We start from the raw sequence: 26,431 nt of genomic DNA, 5'->3' as shown, positions 1-26,431 counted from the left end.
ACGATTCAGTCTACAGTACGTTAAACTCGTATAAAGTCAATGAATAAATCATTGAGATTAGTTAAATTGCATTGATACGGTATGCACAAAAGTATTCCATTTCGTACATCCGGAACCACCAGGATTAGACATTTAAGGATAAGCAATACCAAGCATTGGCGACAAGTCAGTACCTACGAGAAGAAAACTACGCAATGCATGTAAAGGTAAAATAACAACAAAGAGACATTACACAGATGAGTGTGAGGTGATATGATAATTCGACTTTCATCCCAACCAAGTTCGTTCAATTCTTCGCTGTCCTTCTCAGCAATTCCTACTCTGTATACACAGCTTGACATACTCTGAGCTGGTTTTCCTACATAACCTTATAAGCCGTTGAGGCCTGATCTGTTCAGTCTCGCGGTTATGTTTCTTGTAGAGGATTTAAATGATATTCCACATTTCCTCCTATGTAAGGCACAACGATAATCAGTGATTGCTCCTCATACAGATGCAAGAGTATGAGAAAAGAATATAGGACTCACCATCGCGCAACAGAATTTCCCACAAGCTACCGAAGCGGATAAAGAGTAGTCGCTAATTGAGATTTTCTGATCTACAAACTGATCTGCAAAGTTATCGGCACTACAGGATCCATCAAAACAGAAAAAAACAACAAGAATCAACCTGTTAGTATTTCTGTTTATACCATCGCATTTGACCAATATCGGCTACAGATGTTATCGTATGATGACTCACCCTCTTGCCATTGCACCGACGAAGACGCAGACCGAATGAGTTTCAGGTAGGGTAGGTAAGAATTGAGATAATCGGATGGTAGGTGCGTCGGCGGAAAGTGCTATTTATGTCAAAAGCAGAGGTAGACATGGAACGTCAGCTTAAATCCATGAAGAAGAAGAGAAGTAACTGACTTAGCTTGATGGTGTTGGTAGGTAAATGATCGGTGATTGGGTTCTACAACGACATATCGTATTATAGGTGAATTCCAGTAACATTTCAGAAGTATAAGTTGGAGCGCCATGAGCTCACCTTGATCACTCTCAATAGTTTTTCACTCCCGTTAACACCTCTGATAGACAATTTATGTAATAATTGGACTGCAATATCGATAGAAGGGTCAGCTCAAACACACCAGCCACACCGATCGTTGCTTAATTTGGACAGTGGCACTTACCCATCAACCCCGAAAACCTCTTGAAAGTCCTCGGTATTCTAACACTGGGATTCACCTCAATCAAAACGCCTCTAGCAGTATGGATGTACACCTGGAGTAAACCAGCTTTGTTAAGTGGAGAATCAAGGAGAGTGAGAAGGCACTGTGAAATAACGAAGTCAGCTGTTCTGTACATGAATGTAAAGTGACGAGAATGCCGGTACGAACCTGATGGGTAATATCTGGTCTAGCATCCGCTATATCCCTTCCAGTCTTTGCCAGGATACCTTGATGATCATCACAATTCAATAAAGCGTATTTAGCTTCTTTACCTGAAGAGTTCTTGCCTCCTGATCCGGATGATACTCTATATGCTTCGAGGCATGCCTACGTAGCAAATGAGAACATTGTCAGTACGTTGTCACCCCAACTAGCGAGAGATGACCGCAGCATGAGAATGACTTTATTTTGGAGTAGAGAAAATTATGACTTACCTGTGATAAAACCACAATCAGCCTCCTAGTGTTTTCCTTCGCCTCCAAAGTCTTAGGTACAGTAGCCTGCTTAGGTACGAAATCCGCTCTAGTCTGCTGTACACCTTTTCGACCAGTACCAGAAGAAGAGGAAGGTAAAGGTTTGGTAATTCGGTTGGAAGTTTCACCAATAGGTATATTACCTTCTACATCTTCTGCACCATCTCCTACCTCTTGCTCTTTCTTGAACATTGATTGTGCAACATCATGGAACGATGTTATGCTATTGATAGGACGAGAAGGGTTGAAGATGGGTGCTGAAGCTGACATCTTTGATGATTTAGGTGGTGGGGTTGAAGATTCCGCTGCTGCTTCGGAGATACGCCTCTTGGGGGGTGTACCAGATCTGTTAGACATTGTATATACACTCTCGCAGGTTCTGGTGATAGGGTGCAAAAGGGTTATGGATAGATGATGAAGTTCAAAGTAGGTTCAGTTGTCGAATTTGAATTTTGAATAGGCAAAATCAAAAGTATGGTATGGTATCACTGAAAATTCGTGGTGATCTCGTGGCAGATTCAAGATTCAAATTTTGAGGATATCCCATAGACAGATAACCCTGACTCATAATATCACACAATCATGCTTAATGTACTACCTTCATTCAGTCTGTCCAGTGCGATCGTATGCAGACTGGACATTCACGACAGAAAAACACATGGGCAGATGCGACATTGCAACACCACAACACAACACATCGAATTTTCAGAATAACTCCATCACGATGAGAGAAAGCACGTTATAAGAACTACAAATTCCACCTAAAAAACCGCTTAAGCAGAGTGGAGGATTTCGAGGAATTCCTTTCCAGCAGCACCGGGAGCGGTCTTCTTGACTGAACCTTTCTTGTCGTGCTCTTGTCTGAGGAGTTCGTGTCTTCTGAGAGACTTGGCGTAAGGGTTGAGTCGGAAGAGGATGGCCTTGTTTCTGAGAGGGTTCTTCTTTTGGGTGAAAGGTCCTATATGCGAACGTACATGATTAGCATACCACTTATAGACAATATAAGATGAGGGAAAAAAACCCCTTTACTCACTCTTTTGGACGGCAGGACCGGCGGGTCTGACGACGGATTGGATTTCATCAGAGTTGATGAGTCTGGTGACATCGGAAGAGGTGATCTTGGCGGTGGGGAGGTTGAAGCCAGATTTCTTCTCGTAGACAGAGTCAAGAGCGGCAATGGCAGCTTCGGTCCAGATGATGAATCGACCGACGTGACCACCAGGAGCGAGTTGGAGGAGGTTGAGGGATTCAACGGGGCAAGTCTCAACACCTGGGACGTTCTTGAAAGCTCTGGTGAGACCTTCATCCTTGGCGTAAACGACTAAAGGACCTCTTCTTTGTCTGTATCTTCTGTTTCTCATCTTACCCTTACCGGCTCTGAGTTTTCGGGAGTTGGAAACTTTGGCGATATCGGGGTAAGCGGCAGTAGCCTTGAGCAACTCGACGGCTTCCTTGGTCTTGGTGACTGACTCGAGGGAAGAAGAGACGACCAAAGGAACTTCTTGGATTTGTTCGATTCGGTGACCTCTAGCGAGAACCAACGAAGGAAGGGCGGAAGCGGCCAAGGCGGAAGCGACAGCGTATCGTCTTTGGTTTTGGTTAACCTTGACGTGCCATTTTCTCCAGGTCTTGGTAGGAGCGAACATTCGACCACCTCGACACATGTTACCGAAAGCGGCTTGACCGGATCGTTGGGTACCACCACCACCTACACGAGGGATACGAGCGACAGCTCGACCGGTACCCCAAGATTCGGCAGAGGTTTGGTGACCAGCGTTCTCAGCGACAGCGTAAGGTTGTCTTCTGTTCTTAGCGATGGATTCTGAGGTTGGAAAAGTCAGCACATAACATATCCAGCTTACAGGCGATGAAGACGGGGCATAGGATATCCTTTTCTCCTTCCGTCTGATATCTTGACAACCTTTCCATGAAATCCCAAAATCTACTATCCAGTTCCTATATCCCCTCTGTTCCCATTTATTCCTCCATCTCTTAACGCTTTCCCCTATGCCCAGTCTGATAAGCAGCTCCAACTCACTGTGAACTTGTTGAACAACATCCAATCTGATAGGAGCGGTGAAGACGGCTGGGAGGGGAACAGAGCCAGAAGACTCGCCAGAGGCGGACCAGACGGTAACGGTAGGTCGAGCAGCCATTGTTCTATGTGTATTGAAGTATATCAGTTCTGTCCTGTGGAGAGATGTATCAGAAGTGAACTGACGATTCTTTTGTGAAGAGACTTGAGGGATGAAGAAGGTTCAACTGGGAGGGTGAATGACGAGAAATGGTCAAATGCCAACGACCAGCATACGGTCCAATGCAATGCAATCCACCAGCAATGCACCCTTCCCATAGATGAAAACGAAAAATGTTGAATTCGAGGTATCGGCGTTTCGTCTGGGTATCGGGAATTTGGGGTACAGACGATCAGTAGATTGTGTGGCACTCCAGCCCACTCCGCCGTGTGTCTGACACGTGGGGTCGATCATCCGAAGTTTGAAGTTGAACGCGTGGAGGTTTGAGGTTTGAGCTGAAGGGCGTCACTGCGAGCGTAGCAACAGCATCCATCCATCCTACAGGATCCTCATCCTTGGACAAAGGTAGATAGATGTTCACTCCATTACCCAGTCGGTACAAAGTAGTACACTCAGCACATCAAGCAAGTTCCACTTCATGTCATCCCCCACTAACCAACAGAAGACGAGTTAAAAGGAACGGGGGAATAGCAAATCCGTTCAAATAATCATCCCATCCCGAGTCAAATAACAAAAATCAACATCACACCACAAAGATCGTCAATTCTCTGAACATATATCATATTACCTGGTTCATCAACTCATTCGGTTTCCTACTCGGCTCTTGTACGATCAATCATTAGATCACCTCCATGAAGAGGTCCTATCCACCTTCCACTTCCACGTCAACCTCCAACTCCTCCGCTTCTACAACCTTACGACGACACCTACATTCCAACTCTAATTATCAGCAGGACAACGGGAACGGTGAAGCGTACGAAATCGATCTCAGTGATCCTAAACCTTGGGAATCCAATAGAAATCCTCGTTTATACGGATCACGTCGTGACGTTACCCACCCTACCTCTTATATAGATAAATTAGATTCACCCACTGGTACAGCTTCCGGGGATTTACCGCTTTACCTACACGAAGAGATGGAAACTCGACGTAGACATACACCTCAACCGCCCCTTCCTCCTCAATTGGAGAAGGAGGTTTCATCAGCTGATTCACGAGGAGAGAAAGACCAGTTGCTTTTTGATGCGAATGCAGAGGTAGACGATCAAGGTAAATGGCAGAAAGGACATGGTGCTGGGCCTGGTGTAGGTGGAAGAAGAGGACTGCCACCTAGACAAAGAATAGGAGGATGGGTGAGTGCGGTCTACAATTAGCCTCTATCAAGGATCTGTCATCATGTATAATCAGTGTGATCGCTAATGCCTTCTTCCTGTCCTTGGTGTACACCCGCAGAGAGGTATAATGATCGAGCATGAGGAAATCATCTGGACAGCGGTATATACGATATTAAGTATGATCACTAGATATTGGAGGATCGGAGCTGCCAATTACGTAGTATGGGATGAGGTGAGTACCAATTCTATAAGCATAATATCTTGTGCTTAAGCTGATGTTGATGCTGATTTGCACATGGCTAGGCCCATTTCGGTAAATTCGGTACTCACTACATCAACCGAGATTTCTATTTTGACGTGCACCCACCGCTCGGTAAGATGCTTGTCGGTTTAGCAGGTTTGTTATCAGGCTATGGAGGTGGATTCGAATTCAAGTCCGGTGTGGAATACCCTGCGGATGTCCCCTATACCTCTATGAGAGTCATATTGGCTTCTTTTGGTGTAGCGCTGGTCCCTCTTGCGTGGATGACAGTAGGTGAACTGGGTTGGTCGAGATGGACTAGACACTGGGTTACTATTTGTGTCTTATGTGGTGAGTACATGATTTTCCACCGGAGAGGTGTGTCATGCGCTAAATGAAAACCTTTTTTTGCCCGGCAGATATTGGATGGCTCTGTATCTCAAGATTCATCTTGCTAGACTCGATGCTGCTCTTCTTCACTTTTACTACTACTTTGGGTTTGGTCAAATTCCATAATCAACGACATGAGTAAGTCAGCTGCTATCTTCTGTATGATCCCAAAATTGATAACTCATGATATAGCCCCTTCGGAGACGATTGGTGGGCATGGTTGGTGTTCACTGGTTGGTCGATCGGTTGTGTATGTAGTGTCAAGTGGGTAGGGATGTTCATCACTGCTTTGGTCGGATTATACACGATCGAAGATCTATGGGAGAAATTCGGTGATCTGTCTATGCCAATTGTGAGTATAATCCCGGCATGTCTGTAAGGTGAAAAAGCTGAAGATTGATATTGTTGTAGCGAACATACATTCAACATTGGATCGCTCGAATATCATGTCTCATGGTCTTACCATTCATAGTCTACGCAACATGTTTCAAGATCCATTTCATGGTTCTTAACCGATCTGGACCAGGTGACGCTCAAATGTCAAGTTTGTTCCAAGCTCATTTAAAAGGGAACGATTTCGCCGAATCGCCATTGGAAGTCGCCTATGGATCTAAGTTGACATTGAAGAATTATGGCTATGGTGGTGGATTATTGCATTCTCACGTTCAGACCTATCCAGTCGGATCGTTACAACAGCAAGTAACATGTTATCATTACAAGGATGATAATAACAATTGGATCATTACTCCTCAATGGTCTGATGATCCCGTTGATCCCGATGGACCTATTAGATACCTTCATGATGGAGATACAATCCGATTACTTCATTCGTCGACTGGTCGAAATTTACACTCTCACCCTATCGCTGCTCCAATCACGAAAGAAGCTCATGAAGTTGCGGGATATGGTAATGAGACGGTCGGAGATGAGAATGATCTTTGGATCGTAGAAGTTGTTGATGATACGTCAAGAGGATCTTTCAAAGCTGGAGAAGAAAATAAAATTCACGCGTTGACGACCAGGATGAGATTCAGACATCAACAATTGAATTGTTACTTGCGAGCGGCCAATGCGGTCTTGCCGCAGTGGGGATTCAAACAGGTTGAAGTCACTTGTACGAAAGAGAATAATAAGAAAGACAAACATACATATTGGAATGTCGAGAGTCATTGGAATGAGAGGTGTGAGTGAATTCATCCCGAGGATTACCAGCTGTAGCATCCCAGAACTGCGGCAATCCTTGTATTCTCATTGCTGAACTCACCGGCCTCTGAAATGGTCATATGCTAACATCTCTTATTTAATATATCTCAGTACCACCAGGAAACGCCAAGCTTTATAAATCACCATTCTGGCGAGATTTCGTCCATCTCAATGTAGCCATGTGGACCTCCAATAACGCCCTGGTCCCGGATCCAGATAAAGAAGATATCTTAGCTTCTAAACCTTTTGATTGGCCTTTCCTCCATTTAGGATTGAGGATGTGCGGTTGGGGAGATAATCAGATTAAATTTTATTTGCTGGGAACTCCCATCGTCTGGTATTTCTCGACTATATCTCTAGGTTTGGGATTACTCCTTGCTTTCTACTATGCTGCGAGAGCTCAGAGGCAATATAAAGACTGGAGGAGCCAGGAGGAATGGGATCATTGGTTGTACGTTGGAAAGGTCGCTTTTGGAGGATGGGCTTTGCATTTCTGTGAGTGAGGGTCCTGGTGAACATGCAAACTGTGTATAACGATATGTAAGGATAGACGCTAATGTACATTTTGACGAATAGTCCCATTCTTGATCATGGGAAGAGTAACGTATCTACATCATTATGTGAGTTATTTCTTTCCGTGCAAATAATACATATGCTAACGTATCTTGGTTCCTACATAGCTACCCACCCTCTACTTTGCAGTCTTGATGGCAGGGCATGTCCTTGACCATTTCTTCTTTGGCGGTACTCGACGAACTTCGTTCAAGAAAGGGGTATGGTTCGGAATCTGGGCTGGAGCAGTGATCCTCTCTTTCTGGTGGTTCAAAGATCTCGCTTTGGGTATACACGGTCCGGTGAATGACCATTGGGGTTGGTTATGGAGATTGAGCTGGAATGTGAGTTCCCTACATATCTAGCTTTTCGGTATGGATAGGGCTGATAGCTGATGATTTTGATTATTCACCGAATATAGATTTACAACTAAACTTGTCACCCAGCAATAATTGAACAAGATGATGGATGATGGTGTAAAATCAAAACAAACAGCTGGATCAGATGGACGATGTTAGATGTGAAACAAGATCCCTTCAATGATACGAAACAGAACAAACAGAAGAAGAGAAACGATGAATCAGCCCATGTGCATTATTGCCTTCTTTACCCTTCATATAGAATGATATACCCCAATAAGCCCTGTTTCTCTTGCATATTGAATATCTAGTGGAAATGACTATGGTTTGATGCATGCATACAAAGTTGAATCGAAATGAAATGCTCCCCTTCATTTCTCCTTCATCTTCGACAAAGATAGATATGATATGTTATCTCGTAGAAAATACTATATTATATTATGGTTATTGATCTAAAACCCACATTTCATATCTATACTTCGTACCCTTCTCTTCGTTCTCCTCATCTACCTCAAACCCTAACCAATCTTGCAATTCCTCGTGAGTGGATTTCTTCCATACCTTCTTCCCATTTTCGCTATTGCTATGGGATGTAAAATCCTCTAAAAACGCATCGCACTGGTAATCCGGGGATAAGATCCTAGTGAGAAGTACACGATCTACCATTGGTGGAGAGGAGGTCAGGCAGGCGGTATATAGTTGAGAACCACCTATTAGGAATGTCCTTGAGGATTTGGAAGAGAGGGAGGATAGGGCGGATGGGAGGGAGGTGTGTGAAGTTGTATTGGGTGAGTTGGATCTGTTGATGTTTGATGATCAGATGGTAAGATTCAGTCACTCATATCAAGTTGATTTTGATAAAGTATCCAACTTGAGCTTCAATAATACCTTCAACTCACACATCAACACCTTTACTTGAAATCACCAAATTCCGTCTACCTTTCAAAGGTCTAAATTTCGATGGTATACTCTCCCAGGTCTTTCGACCCATTATAACTGTGTTTTGTTGCTCCGGGGCTTCGGAAGGGTTCTCACCGGTGGTTACTATTCTAGGTTCAACACTGTTAGCAATGATGGTTTGTATGTGTCCTGATGACCCAACCCACCTCTGGCGAAATATTTCATTTCTCCCGGTAATCTCCATGGTAGACCGCCGTTCAACCCGATTCCATTCTGGGCGGTTGCAGCTACTATGGCTGTTATAGATGGTCTGGTGCTGGAGGTAGATGACATGATGGATAGTCTAAGGAAGTTAGATAGCATGTGAAGATCATATAGTGGAGAGCATAAGAAGAAGGGTTAGTTGGATGGACGCGACTGAACATTTCATTTTGTTACTTCTCATCTCGTCTCGTCAAACGCGATCTGATGAGGTGGCTAAAGTGGGTAACTCAAATACAATGTAGCACGCAGGTAGGACATGGTGCTGTGCGTCATGCATCATGCATCCATCCATCCATCCTGATACCCAACTCATTGTGATAACATCCAACCTCAATCGTACATCGCAAGTCATCATCTGCAGCACTCCCATCTCCAACTATATCACATCACCATGCCAGTGAGCTGACTCCTAGTGTGCCATCGAGAGGACTCTCCAGCTAACACCTCTGACCTGTCTCAGGCCTATCACTCCGTGTTCAACGATGATACCTCGGTCCGACAGGTAGGTAACATGGCGCTGTTACCTATCAATACCAAGATCAGGGGACCGGCACCTCTAGCAGGTAAGTCATATCACCATCACCTTGAATACCTCTTCAATCTATTGAAAGACCTCAAGAGAAGCGATCAAACGCTGATCTTTCGCTTTTCCAGCCGATTCGAGTCAACCTGATATAATCGAAGAGTCCCTTGATCTGTACGTGCTAGTAGAGATCAGATCAGCTTTGTCTCCGGTTGTGAAGTATGAGAACATATAGCTGAGTGCAAGATGATTGTCGTTATATAGATTCAGAGCCAATTGTCTTTTCCGTAATTTCGAGATCAAAGGCAAGTCTTTCATCCTACCAAGTTTTCTGAAATCAGTATGCTGACTGTTTTGTCGCTCAACGTATAGGTCCAGCAGACAGGTTGATGATTTACTTGATCCTATTCATCTCCGAATGCCTAACGAAGCTCGCTCCCAGTCCCGGTAAACCTTCACCAGGATATCAAGAAGCCTTGAAATTACTTCAGACTCAAGCGGTGGATACATTCGCTTTACCTGGAGATGCTGGTTTCCCTTTGAATTCCCTGTATCATCCTCCAGCTAGTAGAGTCGATGCCGGTGAGTGTAGTCATACTCTAGAAAACGATCGTGAAGCGTGACTGACATGTTCTTCTTCGATTTTCGCTTTCGCTCATTCGTGAACAGATGCCCTCCGATCATATCTCACTCAAACACGTCAAGAATTAGCTATCAGACTTGTAGACAGATTATACCCCCATGAACAGGTGTTGGGATCCAACGGTCAACCGACTGGTCAAGTGGGTGGTAGGGCAAATAAACCTAGTAAATGGTGGATGTCATTCCAGAAGAGAAGGTGGGTTACCCATTTTTTCAATAATTCAAAGCCAAAGCAATTTAATTGGATTTAAAAAATCTGTCATACTGATGTGTTTTTAATCCTTCATTGTTTTGTTGCACTTTAACAGATTCATGGGTAGATCACTTAGCGCATAAATCACCTTTCATCCCTCGACATCCGCCTGATGGAGGTGTCGGAATCGACTTGTATAAGGAAAGAAGCAGTAGTGCATAAAGGGGATAGAATAGATGCCGAAGAAAAGAAAACAGATACCTATAAGATACCCATTTCATCCATGCAGAGCAATATTGTAAGAATTCTGAAAATCAAATATCAAATGATTGATGAATGCGTCGACCTACATATCCATTTTTGTGTTGGCTTTCCAATGGCCTGTCTCGGCCCGCAATATCATCGTACATCGACTTGTTGCCATCGTCCACTTATAAGATACATAAGATGGCGATCATTGAGAGGAACTACAATATATGATAAAGGGAATACCAATAAATAACGATTGAGTATTCAAAATTGTCTAAATTACACCAACAGATATCGAGATTACGCTTTAATGAATCACTTAAGACTATTTTAGTGATAAGAAGCATGATTAACCAAATCGATTATTCCAACATTCCTTCCAAAACGCCAAATCTACCCACATTGGCATTGACACCCAAAGGCGATTTGGTCCTCTTCTTCCTTTTGTGCTTCTTCGCCCGCCCATCCCCCTCTATTTCTTCTTGTCTAAAATTTCCATTCATACTCTGAGGTTCTATCTCTGCTGATACAATCTTATGATGAGGATTGTTCAATCCTACTATACATTCCCCATACTCCTCTAACCCATCGATCAGAGCATTCCAACAACTCTCAAATACCCTTTCTTCCTCTTCGGTCCATTTCCAATCATTTTGAGTAGGTTCAATCTTCGCTAACAAGCTATGTAAGGTGACTCCACTGAAGAATATAAAAGGTATCAAGTGGGTTGTACCAATCTCCGACCCATTGTCTTCAGGAGAAGCCGGGTGGTGTGACCTATTGCTAGTTGGGTTGATAGATTCAGGTAAAAGTAATAAAGCTTGAGCTAAAAGCTGTACGTCTGACCAAACACTTCCTAGTTGAGCTATCAAATTGGCGCTTCTCGTTTCCAACATGGGATATAACCTTCCTCCTTCCTCTTCATTTCTTCCTTCACCTTTGGCCTTATCTTTAGGTAATTCTTCAGAATGTAATTCCCTCTTCCACAATGTATAAGTACCTATCATCGCTCGTAAGACAGCCACTACCTCCTCCCTCCTCCACTTATTATGATCCGTCTTACCCGTCGATCTCCTCGATGCGTCAATCACGCAAAACCGTACGAAGGATACTAAAGGTTGAAGGGAGACAGGGAGTGATCGTATACCTTCGGTATTAGAATGTAGCGATTCCAGGTAGATCTTCAGTCTTTCTTCTATAGGTTTCAGGCAGATTGGTAATTCGCCAGGAAACAGGGGCTGTACAGGAGGGAGAGTAAGTGGAGAAGCGATGATCTTGGCCGTTGATCCTTGTCTGAGGTATTCCGTCATCTCTCTAATTGGTCGAGTAAAGGTCGGAGCAACTTGCTCAACCAGAGTCGTATCGTCACTCGCTACACCTTCGATCTCCGAATAAGTTTCGCTTGAAGGTACACCTAACAAATCTCGAAGCTCCTTTTCCTCTTGAGCTTGTGTTCCAACATTATCCAAGTCCATCTTATCATCCACAACTTCATTTCTGGAAAACCTCAATCCTCCCAATCCCTCATCAGCAATCATCCAAGCCTTCCTCCTAATTCCTTTCGCACCATCCGAAGCTTTCAAACAAGGTCCCGAAAGATCTTCAAGTACCTGCCATTGATACATCCTATCAGGGTATAGCCAGCCATGTGTGATAGTTCCTACTAATCCCATTTTCTGAGCTTTCGAATACTCCTCTTTCCCCGATACCTCTCTTTCCTCCTTCTTCAGCGAGTCCGGTTCGTCCTCCGCTTCAACACCAAGGGAGATGGGTGTCTGACATCCCAAAGTTAAATCCAACTCCCCACAGAAGGGATAAGTCGCACAGCAATCGTCCACATTCGAAGGTAAAGAGTACTGCAGGGCAGCTTCGATAATCAAATCAACAGTTTCATCTAAACTCTGTTGAGTGTCAAATGGATAGACACATAATTTCTTTATCACCCTTCTAACCAATTCGACCACTTGATCTCCTGGATTATCACTCTTCCTCTTCCCGTTCGAAGTGGCATTATTACTAGGGGAGTACAATTGTTCTCTCAGTATTCTAGCGGCTTTTTCAATCTTTTGGAAACTAGTCAAGTGATTTTCGTAGAGCTGAACTGCAATTGATGGCGGTATATAATCTGTTCCGCATAGGGAAGCGAATAGCGGTAAATGCGTAGAAGGGATTCTCAGTCGGTGTCGTAATGCTTGAGAAGGTATATAAGTTATAACCAAAGTCGGATTCTTCAATGTCGAAGATGGAATTAAAGATGATTGTTTATTCATGAAATTCGATGTTGGACCATTCATGTTTCTTCGACCATTATGAACAGGTCGGAAAGAATCTTGTTCTGAACCATTCGCCCTTGCGCCTGGCGGTTGATCAGTATTGTTGTTTGACGGTCCTTCAATCCAATTTAACATATCTATCGGGACGTATCCCCTAACTCTCTCGGTCCTTCCCATGAGAATAACAAAATCTGAATCTCGTCCAAAGACATATCCACCTACTTTCTCTGCCATCGAAACGCATACCCCGTCCGCTTCGCCGGTAGGCACGAAGTGCGTCTTCACGCCAAGTCGATGGAGGGCATAGGTGAAGGTGTGTGAGGCGAAGAAGGGCAGGACAACTTTGTTTTTTGAGAATGAGGGGGAAGATCGAGAAGGTATGGAGGTGGTATAGAATAATTGACAAGATAGGAGTTTCTCAGATGCTCGGGAGAGGATAGTTTGATGTTTCTCCGGAGGAGCGGCGCCTAAGATTATGCCAATGTGATCAATAAAATACTGCGAAAAGTAAGTTGGTGAGAATGGTATAGGAGACCGAGGGCTCACCATCAAAGACAAATGTCGGTTCCAACCCTACACTCCTCCATGCGTTTACCAACCTCTTGATCAACTTGTAATACCTTAGGTATTCTCCACCAGATGTCCACGGTAACGTATCGAGATACAGCTTGAATATGACCCTATACAGTCCATGTCAAGTGAGATTGATTACCCAGATCAACAAAAGAAAGGTAGATGGAACATACCCCCAGGCATCCACAATGATCGGTATCCTTCCATCGTCATTAGAGCTATCCGTCAACGATGATGATGTTGAGTCGTCAATGGTTGGTAGCGATATAGTCTTGGTCATAGAGGTTCTATTCTCCCTTATGAATGATTCCAAGCCCCTGACACCCATCTTGGTGATATGTGTTCCAATTATATCGATTATGCGCAGGGTAGGGTAGATCGCTGACGAGATGAAACTCCGATTTGTCTTGCGATGACCCAATAATTTGATCGTGGTGATCGCAGGGATAGGAGCTGTGCTCTTGTAAAGTTATTTCGATAGGAGGGTGTCTGCACAGACCACGTTACAGGTGGTGTTGCACGATTGCAACTATGCTATGAGGACGAGGAGAGAAGAGAAAGAAGTGAAGGTTGATGTGATGAGATGAGATGGAGATGTAAAATGGAGATGCGATGTGGAGGTCAGATCGCCTGCCAGAAATTAACGAACAAAGCTTGGTTGGTGACAATTCGAGTCATGATTTGTATCCAATATGCTGAGACAAGCATTCAAATTGGTGCATATTCAAATCATTCACATTCATACACGTTGATTTCGTAAGCTCGTATCATAAAAGGAAGAAAGACACATCGAAATGATATAAATAATGTCCATTCAACCAACCTCCAACCGCCTCCCGTAAACATAGACCAACTTAATATCTTGGACTTTTCCTGCCGAACATTCCCTCGGCTATTCGTATTCACATCAACATCTCTTCTTCTCCATTCATCCTGACAAGTCATCAATGCCCACCTGGATGTGATTGAATTTCGTCCGGTCTTCTTAAACCTCCATTCGCTCCGCCCGCACTGGGATAACCTACATTCTGACCTTCAGAATACTGATTTATCGTCGGCGTTATACCTTCTCTATTGTGCATTGCTTCAGCAGGATGATCGACGTATCCTCCTCCAGGTGCAGAAAAGGGATATTGATCTTGACCTTCTGACATCGGTCTTTGATCGTGATGATTGTTGTGATTGTAATCTGAATAATCGTACTGTTCATTCCCATACGCAGCATCGTCATACCGTCCTTCATCGACTGGTCTGACAGTCGCATCTGAGTATTCCCTCTGGTGTCCATATCCATGTCCTGCAGGTCCAGCTTGTTCATCCCTCACTGAATCCATTGACGGTCTTGCATCCCACGCATCAGCATTGGGTCCAGTAGAGGGTGGCATGTTGTTGTACACTGAACCAGGGTTATATCGCGTTGATCGAAGGATGGACATGGTGAATGCTTCTGGATTCTCAGAGTAAACCGAATGGTAAAGCTTGTGATCGCTGACCTGGGAAGTGGAATAGGTTCGAGTAAGGCTGAACAGGCGATCAGCAGAGCGGTCAAGGTGATCCAGGTCAATCATACGGGTCGAACTTACTAGATGAAATATCCCTGTACGAGTAACAAGATCACCCATAGTGCCCCCATGATACCCACATCTGCCCATGCGAACGCGCTACACAATGCTTCACCCTCAGCAGCGAGAGTTTGGTTTGCCGATGATGAGGTTGAATTGGAGTCGGAAAAGAATTTAGCCTAGGGTGACAAAGGTTGATGGAATAAGCATTTGAACACTACACGTCTATTTGCATATGAGAGAGATCTGGTAGCGAGAGCTCCATGTGGACAAAGATTGTCTGTCATGTTGAAACTAAACTCACCTCACAAGCTGACACAGCTGTATTGTGTTGTATAGCACTAACAATGATCAAAGCAGCCGCGCAAATCAGACCAGCTAATATAGCGATGGTATTGAGGAGTGTGTAAACTTTGAAAGTGGAAGTTTTTTCCTGATGATAAAGGGAAATCAAATCAGCAACTTCGCCTTAGGCTCCTGCAGCCCGCACGAAATGGATGAAGGGGCGTAGACTTGCTCTGATAACACCAATAAACCCCACAGGCTGTACAGCAGCAATAACAAAACATATGATTGCGAATATTATCCCTCCTATATCTGGGAAAGATGCTCCGACGACTATACATAGTGTGCACGAGATGTTAGTGAGCTTGCCGTGCCAAGTAGATGGGAGTAGGGGAAATAAACATACCATCAGGTGTAGCAAATACTATTATACCAATGGCTAGAGCTATGATCTAAGAGAGATATGCCAAGTCAATGGTGCATCTGCAGGTCAACTTATCGATGTATACTCACAGCCTGCTCCGATAATATGATGTATATACCAGCATTCACCAATGGTACAGCTATTACCACACATAATTTCAGCGCAACTCGAAAGAACTCCTTAAGAAAGGGGAGAGATGACTTACCGCAACAACAATACCTAGGATCTATCAGCCCTTTTCCAACATCTCTCATTGTCGCCATCTTGGGCAGATATCTTCTCTCTGTGTTTCTATGAAGTCGAATGCGTTGTGTAGAGAGATGTAAATTAACGATCTAAATCGGGTCTTCGGCCTTTGTCTTTCGTCGCGTCTGACAGTTGATGAGTTGTTTGTACCTCCTATGTTTGATTTTCCTGCGAGCTTTTGACCTGCTGCCTGTTGCTTGATGGAAAAGGTGATAGAAATAAGTCGAACAGCAAAAGCACTTTTGATATAATCCTGGTATCTATTCACTCTATGATGTTATGTACGATACGGTCATATGAAAAGAGTGTTTCTACTCTACAGCACAGCAATACAGCAATACGATACAGCTATACGTAGTTTAACCGCGTGAACCACAGATAAAAAAGCAAAAACAAATTCAAGGTTTCACTGGGATTCGAACCCAGGTTACTTGGATATTCTCTAGTTTCGAACTTTCTTGTAAAGATCTGTTCAGAACCAAGGGTCTTAACCACTAGACAATAAAACCATGAACGAACCGGTCGGCGAACACAATTAGAATGTTATATATCTTTGAGTGCAAGTCCCACATCACAGGTTGAAAAGCTAAACCTGTTGAAAAGCTAAACCTGTCGATCAAGCCGAACAGATACAAAAGTCAAATGATGTTACATGTTATGTAGTATCGGTTACGCTGATCAATTTCATCCTAATATCGTTTACCACATCTTCCACACTCTCCCCACTCGTATCTATTACCCAGTCCTTATCCGCTCTGTCTCCATATCGATGAATAGAATAATTGTCCTTCATATATTTCAACAGTTCAATATCCGTCAACTTGGTGCTTCCTGCTTTCATGCGATCTTCCGCAATCAGCCGCTTGACATTCTCAGCCATTGAACATTCAAGTATGATAGATATTAACCTCGACTGCGTGCTGCTGGCGAACTCGAGGCACTCGTTCATCACTTGAGCTCCTGACTTGGTTGACTGACACTCGGTGAATAGTAGTATCGGTGGAATGGAGGAAGGGTAGGAAGAGAGTGTCGAAAATAAAGCAGATCTCTATCGCGTTGATAGTACATCATTATGAGATGAGAATAGCTCATGGATCCTTTGGTGGATAAAGAGTAGATGAACAAGGGGTAGACTCACAAATGCCTTACGAAGTGGTTGATACGCCTCGTCTTCCCTATCCAACACTGCAGCAGTAGCATCTATCAAAAGGTGATTATCGATAAGCCTCGCTTCGGGAAACGATCGACTGCGGATCAGATTTGGTATAATCAGATCAGCATAAACCTGTCAAGATGTATGGAAAAGGGTAACTTACAGCAGGCTTTGGGCTACCGTCTTCTTACCCACACCGGGAAATCCGCTGAGCAGTACGAAGCAGTACGATCGTCGAGTCTGTGCTTGAGGCTGAAGACATATCGATTATTGCAATATTGCCTATCGAAAGCTCATGTCGGTGGGCATTTATATACGCCCCTTCTCAATGGCAACAAGAACTGGAAGAAGGCTGCAGTAGTCAAAACAAAGGAGCAGCTCGACTCGGGTGACGGAGCAACAATTTCTGTCGGCATGATATCGCTTCTTGGTCGAGTCAAAAACTACAAAGGTTCTCCTCGTAGAATACAGACGACCATTCAGAATATCTATACCAAATTGACTGCGCTCAGGAAAGGGTATGACCCGTTGATCACGGCCATACTGCAAGGTAAATCTGGATATAACTGTATCCCACCACATGATCATGCTCGAAACAAATGCAAGGACAAGACTTATCATTGACTTAAGGATCTCCAACCTTTCAGGCTTTTATTCTTACCTATCTCTCAGTCAGGTCATAAATAATACTTCTGAGCTTTCCCTGCTCTTCATCAAAATGAATGACATCTTCGAAAACCACTTGGAACCCTAAATCCTCGTAGAATTTGACCTAAGGTCACGCAGCGAAAACAAATCGATTTCAGCTCTCCCCTGGAGCTATACTACCGAAATATGATTTGAATTACAGCTATATCATGAGTACTAGTCAGCCAAATGTAAGGATTCCTCTTCGGTAAGTAAAGAGATCAATTTCTTGATTAACATAGTACCTAGACCATGTTGACGAAACGAAGGGTGAGTAGCTGTGATTCCCAAATTGAATGCTTGTTTGGTATCGAATTGGACAGATTGTTCAGCTCGCTTGGAAAGTGCTTTACGCTAACATACAAATGGAAGGAAGCAGTGAGGTCTTTATCAGCTTATCTTGTTTACGAAAGGTAGTTTCTCATGGTGATTTGTGAACTCACCTCGTTCTGTATCCAATCTCTTTTCTATTCAGGTAATCTCTCCAGAGCTTTCTTCTCGTATTCTAATTTATCTTTCCTATCTCATAGCGTACGATGAGTATTGTCCAGTACCTTGATGGTCATAGGGGAAAGTCACGAGTCCTCCCTGGACTGACCTGGTCTAATCTTTGACCACCCAAATCTCGCACCCTTCCACTTGTCTGCCTGCATGGACGGCGGGATCAGGATCGAATGCGGCACCGAGTCTACGGAGGTGGAACAATCTTTGAGTGGCAAGATCAGACCAGAAAATGAATCGGTTCATTTGAGCTTGATCGAAGACCAGAACAGATGTCACGTTGACGCTCATACTGTGTTGGTCGCGAGTGACGGAAAAAGCGGATAGACTTACTGTCTTTGAAAGATATTTCGGTTATTTAGCAGAACTCTTCGCCGTTCTTCATCTGTAATCAAGAACAAGCCTCACATCAGAAACAGTTGATGTAGATAATGAATTCAGATAGATTGTAGAAGAGGGGCAACGTACCAGTTGGTCTGACGATTTGGACCAACTCTATTTGACGAACACCGCTCATTGTGTCTCGTGTCTGGTTTGGTAAATTGTGAAGTGATGTGTGTATGTTTAAGATGAACATGTTGCAGGTGATGGATATCTCAAATCGTTTTGAAAAGGTTACAATCTGACAAGTCTTGCAGAGCGTGAGACACTGGGAGGGGCAAATCCTGTTCTTCTCGTGTAGCCCTGAAACACTGTTTGTGTATGTGTCTTCCTTCCTTCAAAGGATCGTGACACCCTTTCATGACCTCGACAGCCTCAATTTCGACTCGATGACGATTGTTTGTTACAGCTACATTCATGGCGAACCCATGACATTTCACCTCAGTGAAAAGCAGATTGGATCATCCTCCACAATTCGAATGCTCTATCGTATGGGTGTGTCATATGAAGAATCAAGCTTCTTCACCAGAGGTTATGAGAAACTGCTAAGACTGTTCCGTTTTCTGCATATTGCTAGAGAGAATTTCATACATGCAATCATAGTGATGTTCATCACGGAATGTATTCTTCATACAGACTATTGCGAACTATTGGCTGTAAAATCGGTTGTGGCACTCTGCTCGCAATCGCCATCCGTACCACCAGTCAAGCCGTCCGGGATATAACTCAAAGCGAACAAGTGGGCGTCTTCTTGACCTTCAAAAGGGAGCGTCCCTTTCCCTTCACCCGTTTCTTCGCGATTGACGAAAAATCCAGATTTCTTGTAAAATCTCACCTGGTATCGAACAACCTACTGCATCAGCTTTAAAAGCTTGCGAAGACAGCAAATCGCACGAGGCGAAAATTTACTTACGGCCTCCTCTGTGGCACTCAACAGCATGACAGGTACGTCCATCCTCTGTGCCACATCTGTAATCACGGACAGCAGTTCTGTTCCATATCCGTGGGATCTGGATTCCTCCCGGGTGGCCATAAAACATACATCGATGGCTTGGCTCTTGTCAAAGTCGTACGTCGATTGGATGACCTCTTGAGCTGGATTTTCCTGTACAATGTAAGACGTCAGTTCGGAATTTTCCCAACCACAAAATCAGGTTTATCGTCCAAAGCCTTCGGAACTTACAACGTCGGAAATCCAGTCCAAGACGTTGTAAGGTAGTTCTTCAAACATCTTCTCAAAGTACGCACTGACGTCGTCTCTTGATGATTGTGAAGAATAAGTGATGGGCGAGTTAGCAGTGCCTGAGATGGGTGATGAATGTGTGATTGACGCACTCAGAGTTGTAAGTCTTCCCTGGGATACTGAAATTCATGAATGTCAAGAGCTCTCCATCAGATCATGATCGACCCGTGATGATCTCACAAGACTCATTAGTGTCGTCCCTCTCGCAAACATCTGGATCGACCCTCTTGCCTAGTCCAGCAAGAAGGTATGACCTTCTCGCTTTAGGACTTGATTCGAAAGTGTACTTATGGTATGGTACTACAGGTATCATAGCTCATCAGTCCCGTACAGAACATGGCGCAGGTCATACATTTCTGACTCACTGTCCTTGTACGAGTCTGAAAGCAAAGACAAGATTTCTTCACTATTTTCCTCTGTCACACATACACTGTCAGCTCAACGTATTCCGATAACCTCCGAAAGACCAGCGAAAATGACTTACTTGTGAAGTTCTTGACTCTTTCATACTTGATAGCACTACCTTGATTCACCTTAGTGAGTGCATTAGATATGGCTTCTTCCCATGTTGCAGCGTCGTACATGGTCATCCAAGAGGGGTAAGTCACGCTGGTACAGAAGTCAGATTTGAAACTTGAACTGACATATGAAAGCGAAAATGGGCCTAGGCTGTGCAGTGAAATGACATTTATATTACTGTATAGCACCCCTCTGAGTACTGGGCTTTCGAGGAATCAGAAAGGATCAAGAACAGTTCAACTTCTTACTTCTTCCGTTCAACGCCATATCATATACACCTTCCATCAACGGGACGTCGCTTCATTATCAGATGGAGCAGTCTCTCGGCTGGTAAGCTATTATTTTGGGGCTGTGGCACATCTGTAGACACAAAATGTACAATACCTTCCATTCACGGTCCATAGAGATAGCTTCTCTCGTGAAAGGAGATTATATGCCGGGAAATAGACATGACGCAGTGAAGTAATGGATAAATTTGCAGTGAGATCATCAGCGGTACAGCCGATACATATCCTCGATGACGAGATCACCACCCACAAATCCCGGGTGCAGCGCAACCCAAGGGGGATACAGTTTTGTATCATGGCTTGACATCTGCCACATCTTCCCATCCTTCGGAGAGGTATGTCATAGTGACTAACGGTACAGCTTCGGACTCGGTGTTTACCTCTTTCCGAGAATTCTCCCTAAGCTTGGCTTTCTCATAGAATTCAGTCTATTTATATGCGTTTACTGGTAGTCAATACCATTATCTTCCAATACGAAAGTATCATGAAGAATCACTCACAGTTCCATCAGTCGTATAAAGCCATATAGGATATTTGCTCTCATCCGACATATCTGTCAGCTTCGACAAGAGTGTCTTACCGCATCCTTTACTTCGACAAGACCGGTCAGTAGTCAGGAAGGTTACGTGGAACATCTTTGATATGTCTGTTCCTGAGTCCTCTTCGAGTTTGTCCCCTAATTCGATTGCCGTAGGTTCCAACTGGTATAGTATGTACAAAACATCTTGCTGTTCAGTATATGTACTGTACCTAGATATCCTTATGCGATCTGTATCCCAATGGGCTTGGTCTTACTTACTGCTTCCGTCCACCAATTACATTTATCAAACGACAGGTGCTCTTGACTTCTCCATCTGTAAAAGTCTTCGTATTCCCTAAATCGACCTCTGGCAGTTTAGCAACGGTTAAAGCAGACGCTGTGAATAGAGAGCTGGCTACTGACTTGTCTGAATAAGTATTTCTAGGATTCAAAAAGAACATGACACTCTTGATCCTTCCATCTGACTTAGACTTCAGTACCCAAGTCTCACAGGCTTTAGGCAATTGGCTCATATCAAGATTAGCATCGGCATAACGCTTGTCGTATCGCGGACCGATAGAAGCGAGAAAGTAAAGTCTTTCAGATTCGGCGTGGTTTCCATAAGCGTATCGATGATATGGCACTGATATTGGATATGAGCTGACAGTGCGAGAGAAGAGTGTGAGATCAAAAACACACCTTCGTTCATACCTTCAGAGAGCAGTGACATGATCTCTGCTCTCTCTTGTACTATTTGATCATATTGACGGTCAGCGTGATATGAAGTGTTGCGTTTGCCCAAAATCAGACACGTTACCTGTTGGTGTCTGGATGTTTTGGAATAACATATCATCGTCAGTATTGTCGTCGGGGATTGTAATGTTACTGTCTGAAACTATGTTCGTCTCTGGGATGTTTTCCATCTTGCAAGTTGGCTGTTGCTTTGCAGATACCTGGTAAAATTCAACGGCTTGACCAGGTATAACTTTGATGATAGATGAAGGTCAAGGTCATTATCAATAACTTCACCCTTGCCACCTTGCTAACGAAATTCCCTTTTGGAAGTTTCTGGACCCCTTCTAATCCTCAAAGGATCCGAAAAAGCCTTTGTGCGATCAGGAATACACGCCTTGCTTCGATCTGAAAGGAGGAGGCATATGTGACACTCTCGTCACAGTCATGATGTATAACAAGACTCTACCCTTAACGAGTTTCAACCCTCAACGAGTCCGTGCAACCTCACGGATCAACCTCACAGACCTTCTATGCAAAATGATATCTTTAAATCTTCATTGATCATCTGTATCGCTATTTTGTATTGAGAACATCCATTGAACTCGACTTTTCAATAGTACGAATGTCTACAAAACCAGATCAAACGTCTCCAGAACACATCCAGCGAGTTCTTGCTCTTTGGACCGCCCTCCCTTCCGACAAACAACCAAGCAGACACACTTTTGCCAAAGACAATGATATTCCCTTGACAACCTTCAATCATCATCTTGCAGGTCGTCTGACTCGCCCTCAAGCTCAAGAATATCGCCAGCTACTCACAACTATTGAAGAGGAGTGCATTATCCAATACCTCGATCGATCAGCATCCATTGGTCATCCTGTTTTGCCTGGAATCATCATAGAACTTGCAAACGAAATACGAGAGAGAAGAATCACTCTTGCACTCATCCCAGATGAGGTCCAGCCATGTTTACCACCTCCCATGGGCTATCCTTGGCTTGCCAAGTTTCGAAAGCGCCATCCCCAGGTCCATAGTGTCTTCTCTCGAAAGATACAGGCAACTCGCTTCACAGCAACTACAGTCGATGCTTTGACACCTGTCATGTCGGCTACCTCCACGACAAGGTTATTGGTATAGGGATTTACGTAATGGATAACGACCTCGGTTTTAGGACAACGATATCGGTCGATATCGTTGGTAGAATATGGAGATAGTAGGATATAGGAGAAGGATAGGTTTTATTGTAGATATCATTCAACTTCGTTCATTCAACTTCTACTATGGACATTGGACTTTCAGGATAGTAGATATATATATCCTCTCTAATTTCGTATTCATGATGTTTCCCCTCATGAATTCTCAATTGTTGTCTTGTCTTACTATTGATTCCACGATATCACTTCGTACTTCAGTATCTCCTCAAGGCTACATCTCTATTGTCCCCTTGGAAGTCTACCTGTCTAGCTGAGTACTTCGTTTCTTTAGCTAGGATATCGTATAAGTCTCAACGATATCCGGGTTAGTTGAACGATTTCGTTGCTTGTACCAACGAAGTCGTTCATCTCTTATATACTTCGGTTAGATTAGTATATCATCCGTCGTCCTCTTATCATCTGCTCGCCTACTTAGGCCGTCTCCTATACGATTAAGGCCGTCTACTGAGGTCTTAGTTAGATCATCGTGACAACACCTTGGTTTTGCGAAATCAAGTCTCTATATGATGCCAATCATTACCTGCCGCAGAACATCTACAATATGGATGAGACAGGATATGCTATAGGAGAAACACAAAGCTCTCGAGTATTAGTTATTATAGAGCAAGGAGAGAAGATAGGTAGTAGAAGAGGTAATAAGAAGCCATCAAGCGCAATACCTGGTAGACAAGAATGGGTTACAACAATCGAATGTATCAATGCTGTAGGTTCAGCTCTTCCTCCTCTTGTGATATTCAAATCAGAAGGAAGTTTCAACACAGGGTGGCTCCCAGAGAACCTTCAGCTTCGAGGATGGAACTGGGCAGTCAGTAAATCAGGATGGTCAAACAACGAAATTGCATTCAAATGGTTAACCGAAGTATTCCATCCCAACACAATACCTGCCAATCCTGATCAACGAAGACTACTTATTGTTGATGGTCATGCTAGCCATGTGCAGGCTCGCTTCATTGCATTCTGCATGGCCAACGCCATTGATCTTATGATACTTCCGCCCCATTCCTCTCATGTCACTCAACCTTTAGATGTTGGTGTGTTTCGCTCTCTCAAGCAAGCTATGGCAAAAGAAGTCAATCGGTTTGCTCAATATGATTCTTCAAGGATACAACGATACACCTGGGTTAGACACTTGGCAGTTGCTCGATCAAAAGCTATGACAGAAGAGAATATTCGAAATGGTTGGAGATACACCGGCCTTTTCCCATATATTCCACATACAGTCTTAGATGCGGTCCCTCAACAAGTCAATACTCCTCAGACACCTACTCGCACCCCCTTAGCCACATTGTCTATTGAGAAGAATTCTTTCCTCGCCAAACATGCCAACACTATGTCTCCAGAAGTCAAAGATCGCGTTGTTGATCTTTATTCGAAATTAGAAACTGTCAGCACTGAAAAGACAGCCTCTGACAAGGAGAATGTCAAGCTCAGGAAGGTATTGGCGGTCAAGAAAAGAAGGACAAATGGTGTATCAGTTCAGAACGTTGGTGGGCACTGCTTTACTACAGAACATGTCTATGAGATGGCCAAGGAAGTTGAAATGAAGAGGAAGAAGAAGAAAGGATCGACAGAAGAGGAGGAGCAGCAGGAGGGCGAAATCAGTGAGGAGGAAGACAAAGGTCATGGAAGTAATGGTGTCTGGACAACGGTAAATCGATTGGGATCGCCCCTTGATGATGAGTAATAGATATTGTATTGAGAATGCATGTTAAAATTGTTTTGGGAGACATATTGGCATGAGGCATGATATATGTCGACTCGTTGAGGGTTGAAACTCGTTAAGGGTAGAGTCTTGTTACCACGGGACTAGAATTATGAGAATACACTCCACACGATCAGCTGATGCGCAGATTCGTAGTTGTGCTGGAATAACTGGGCACTTACTCTTCTTAAGGGAGCTATTCGATACCGACAGTATATCTTTCTTCCTTTCCCCTTCAACGTCGGTGATCGAACATTTCAAATCAACGACCTACTAGTATGGTATAACAGTAGTCTGACGAGGAAAGCAACTCACATGAAGGATTGGATTCCAGCTTATAGGATGTATTATGTGTATCTTGATCATTCGCACGCGCTATTGCACTGGCTAGAGCACGGTCGAATATCTCAGTATCATCAGCCATTGTGAATATCGATAGACCGCGTTAGTTATCTATTAGATAGTTGAGAGGTATAGTTTATCTGCATTTGCAGTGATCCACAATCCATATGTGTGTATATATATATATGAATACGAGTCTCGTCATTGCCACAGAATGACAAGGGTCCCCAGCTTCCTATGACAATGGATCGCTGAAGAGTCAGAATTGACCGACCCGGTTCGACTTCACTCTTCGACATCCTCCCTAAAACGTCCAGTTGCTGCCTTCCTTGGTGAGTCATCGAAAGAAGCCCGTGTGTCTCTACCTTTTTAGACTAGACGGGCTAATTTGTTGGATGAATGGATAAGTGACATACATTTCAATCGCAAGGGCTTCTTCTCTGTCAGGTAGGAGGACATCCATTTTGGTCGAATCATGAGCATCGATTCGAAGTTTGGTTGGTAATGCGTAAAAAGGATACTCTGGTGACATCAGTAAATCCCATCTTGCTCTAGGTCGAAGAAATGTGATTGAATGGGTTGGCTCTATGCATACGAGTACCAGCAGCCTTACCCATATTTCAGTAACGTTCATCGACTTGTACGAATGAACGGAAACAACACCCGAAATACAAAAAGTACAGTACTTTGATCTGAAGTCCGGTCCGTTAGTCCGCTTCTGTTTCGGCGAACGAGAATCTCGTCACTTGCTTAGCGCATAATCGCTAATCGACCAAATATCACCGTCAATCTCTTTAATGAATCGAGGTGGAGCGAGATCACTGAAGCGGTGTCTTTTGTCTGCACGAGTGTCCATTTAACCTGAGAGTGGGATCATCGACATGTTATCTGTAGTCATCGTGCATCCATCTGCCTGTCCATCTGTCTATCTGAGTTGACTTGTCTTCATACCGAAATCCCATCTTGGCATCTGAACCGGAACTTGGCAGTTTTGTGATATTGGCCGGGGCCTCTTGGGGTTGTACCCTTACGAATTAGCTTACTTGCAATCGGCCCCCGCTTCGATCTTTTCCGATTTTTCACCTTTCACCGCTGTTTCCCTTCGGTCTATCCGTATTGCATGTGTTCTGGCATGTTGAGCGTTTACTTAAGAAGTTGGTACTTTGTACTGTATCTTCACCTTTCTGAGCAAGTGATACATCTCTGTT

The 26,431-nt window shown here is 43.8% G+C and overlaps 11 protein-coding genes across 11 annotated transcripts; 2 read left to right on the top strand and 9 right to left on the bottom strand.

Moving 5' to 3' along the window:
• Window positions 1-426: 426 nt before the first annotated feature.
• On the bottom strand, window positions 427-2,046 carry I203_107080 (uncharacterized protein; the record flags this gene model as incomplete). The annotated part of the gene is made up of 8 exons (XM_019145165.1): window positions 427-450; window positions 528-627; window positions 742-841; window positions 915-957; window positions 1,033-1,100; window positions 1,178-1,319; window positions 1,385-1,543; window positions 1,651-2,046. The coding sequence occupies 8 exons, from the start codon at window positions 2,044-2,046 to the stop codon at window positions 427-429; spliced, it is 1,032 nt and encodes a 343-aa protein (XP_019004984.1).
• Window positions 2,047-2,462: 416 nt separating this feature from the next.
• On the bottom strand, window positions 2,463-3,845 carry I203_107079 (60S ribosomal protein uL4; the record flags this gene model as incomplete). The annotated part of the gene is made up of 3 exons (XM_019145164.1): window positions 2,463-2,647; window positions 2,723-3,511; window positions 3,728-3,845. The coding sequence occupies 3 exons, from the start codon at window positions 3,843-3,845 to the stop codon at window positions 2,463-2,465; spliced, it is 1,092 nt and encodes a 363-aa protein (XP_019004983.1).
• A 731-nt stretch (window positions 3,846-4,576) lies between these two features.
• I203_107078 (uncharacterized protein) lies at window positions 4,577-7,810 on the top strand (the record flags this gene model as incomplete). The annotated part of the gene is made up of 9 exons (XM_019145163.1): window positions 4,577-5,077; window positions 5,178-5,291; window positions 5,363-5,651; window positions 5,720-5,828; window positions 5,883-6,042; window positions 6,102-6,873; window positions 7,005-7,388; window positions 7,470-7,513; window positions 7,574-7,810. The coding sequence occupies 9 exons, from the start codon at window positions 4,577-4,579 to the stop codon at window positions 7,808-7,810; spliced, it is 2,610 nt and encodes an 869-aa protein (XP_019004982.1).
• A 438-nt stretch (window positions 7,811-8,248) lies between these two features.
• Window positions 8,249-9,037, bottom strand: I203_107077 (uncharacterized protein; the record flags this gene model as incomplete). The annotated part of the gene is made up of 3 exons (XM_019145162.1): window positions 8,249-8,603; window positions 8,704-8,848; window positions 8,911-9,037. The coding sequence occupies 3 exons, from the start codon at window positions 9,035-9,037 to the stop codon at window positions 8,249-8,251; spliced, it is 627 nt and encodes a 208-aa protein (XP_019004981.1).
• A 322-nt stretch (window positions 9,038-9,359) lies between these two features.
• On the top strand, window positions 9,360-10,469 carry I203_107076 (uncharacterized protein; the record flags this gene model as incomplete). The annotated part of the gene is made up of 7 exons (XM_065518130.1): window positions 9,360-9,365; window positions 9,429-9,531; window positions 9,623-9,665; window positions 9,756-9,796; window positions 9,864-10,073; window positions 10,161-10,329; window positions 10,442-10,469. 7 exons carry the CDS (start codon window positions 9,360-9,362, stop codon window positions 10,467-10,469), a joined length of 600 nt encoding a protein of 199 aa, XP_065372860.1.
• A 468-nt stretch (window positions 10,470-10,937) lies between these two features.
• Window positions 10,938-13,749, bottom strand: I203_107075 (uncharacterized protein; the record flags this gene model as incomplete). Its single annotated transcript, XM_019145160.1, has 3 exons — window positions 10,938-13,315; window positions 13,395-13,528; window positions 13,595-13,749. 3 exons carry the CDS (start codon window positions 13,747-13,749, stop codon window positions 10,938-10,940), a joined length of 2,667 nt encoding a protein of 888 aa, XP_019004979.1.
• Window positions 13,750-14,365: 616 nt separating this feature from the next.
• Window positions 14,366-15,955, bottom strand: I203_107074 (uncharacterized protein; the record flags this gene model as incomplete). Its single annotated transcript, XM_065518129.1, has 7 exons — window positions 14,366-14,942; window positions 15,005-15,162; window positions 15,288-15,416; window positions 15,501-15,601; window positions 15,675-15,720; window positions 15,782-15,831; window positions 15,898-15,955. 7 exons carry the CDS (start codon window positions 15,953-15,955, stop codon window positions 14,366-14,368), a joined length of 1,119 nt encoding a protein of 372 aa, XP_065372859.1.
• A 638-nt stretch (window positions 15,956-16,593) lies between these two features.
• On the bottom strand, window positions 16,594-17,507 carry I203_107073 (uncharacterized protein; the record flags this gene model as incomplete). The annotated part of the gene is made up of 4 exons (XM_019145158.1): window positions 16,594-16,986; window positions 17,077-17,185; window positions 17,255-17,343; window positions 17,409-17,507. 4 exons carry the CDS (start codon window positions 17,505-17,507, stop codon window positions 16,594-16,596), a joined length of 690 nt encoding a protein of 229 aa, XP_019004977.1.
• A 245-nt stretch (window positions 17,508-17,752) lies between these two features.
• Window positions 17,753-18,570, bottom strand: I203_107072 (uncharacterized protein; the record flags this gene model as incomplete). The annotated part of the gene is made up of 5 exons (XM_065518128.1): window positions 17,753-17,863; window positions 17,940-17,955; window positions 18,017-18,132; window positions 18,222-18,245; window positions 18,397-18,570. 5 exons carry the CDS (start codon window positions 18,568-18,570, stop codon window positions 17,753-17,755), a joined length of 441 nt encoding a protein of 146 aa, XP_065372858.1.
• Window positions 18,571-19,297: 727 nt separating this feature from the next.
• I203_107071 (uncharacterized protein) lies at window positions 19,298-20,487 on the bottom strand (the record flags this gene model as incomplete). The annotated part of the gene is made up of 6 exons (XM_019145157.1): window positions 19,298-19,495; window positions 19,574-19,765; window positions 19,844-20,022; window positions 20,084-20,203; window positions 20,269-20,319; window positions 20,388-20,487. 6 exons carry the CDS (start codon window positions 20,485-20,487, stop codon window positions 19,298-19,300), a joined length of 840 nt encoding a protein of 279 aa, XP_019004976.1.
• Window positions 20,488-21,002: 515 nt separating this feature from the next.
• I203_107070 (uncharacterized protein) lies at window positions 21,003-21,959 on the bottom strand (the record flags this gene model as incomplete). Its single annotated transcript, XM_019145156.1, has 4 exons — window positions 21,003-21,137; window positions 21,210-21,246; window positions 21,509-21,872; window positions 21,929-21,959. 4 exons carry the CDS (start codon window positions 21,957-21,959, stop codon window positions 21,003-21,005), a joined length of 567 nt encoding a protein of 188 aa, XP_019004975.1.
• Between the last annotated feature and the right edge of the window lie 4,472 nt (window positions 21,960-26,431).

Source organism: Kwoniella mangroviensis, chromosome 2, assembly GCF_000507465.2.
Source record: "Kwoniella mangroviensis CBS 8507 chromosome 2, whole genome shotgun sequence".
Lineage (NCBI taxonomy): Eukaryota > Fungi > Basidiomycota > Tremellomycetes > Tremellales > Cryptococcaceae > Kwoniella > Kwoniella mangrovensis.
The sequence above is the reverse complement of the archived record's forward strand: the minus strand, read 5'-3'. Positions and strand labels throughout refer to the sequence as shown.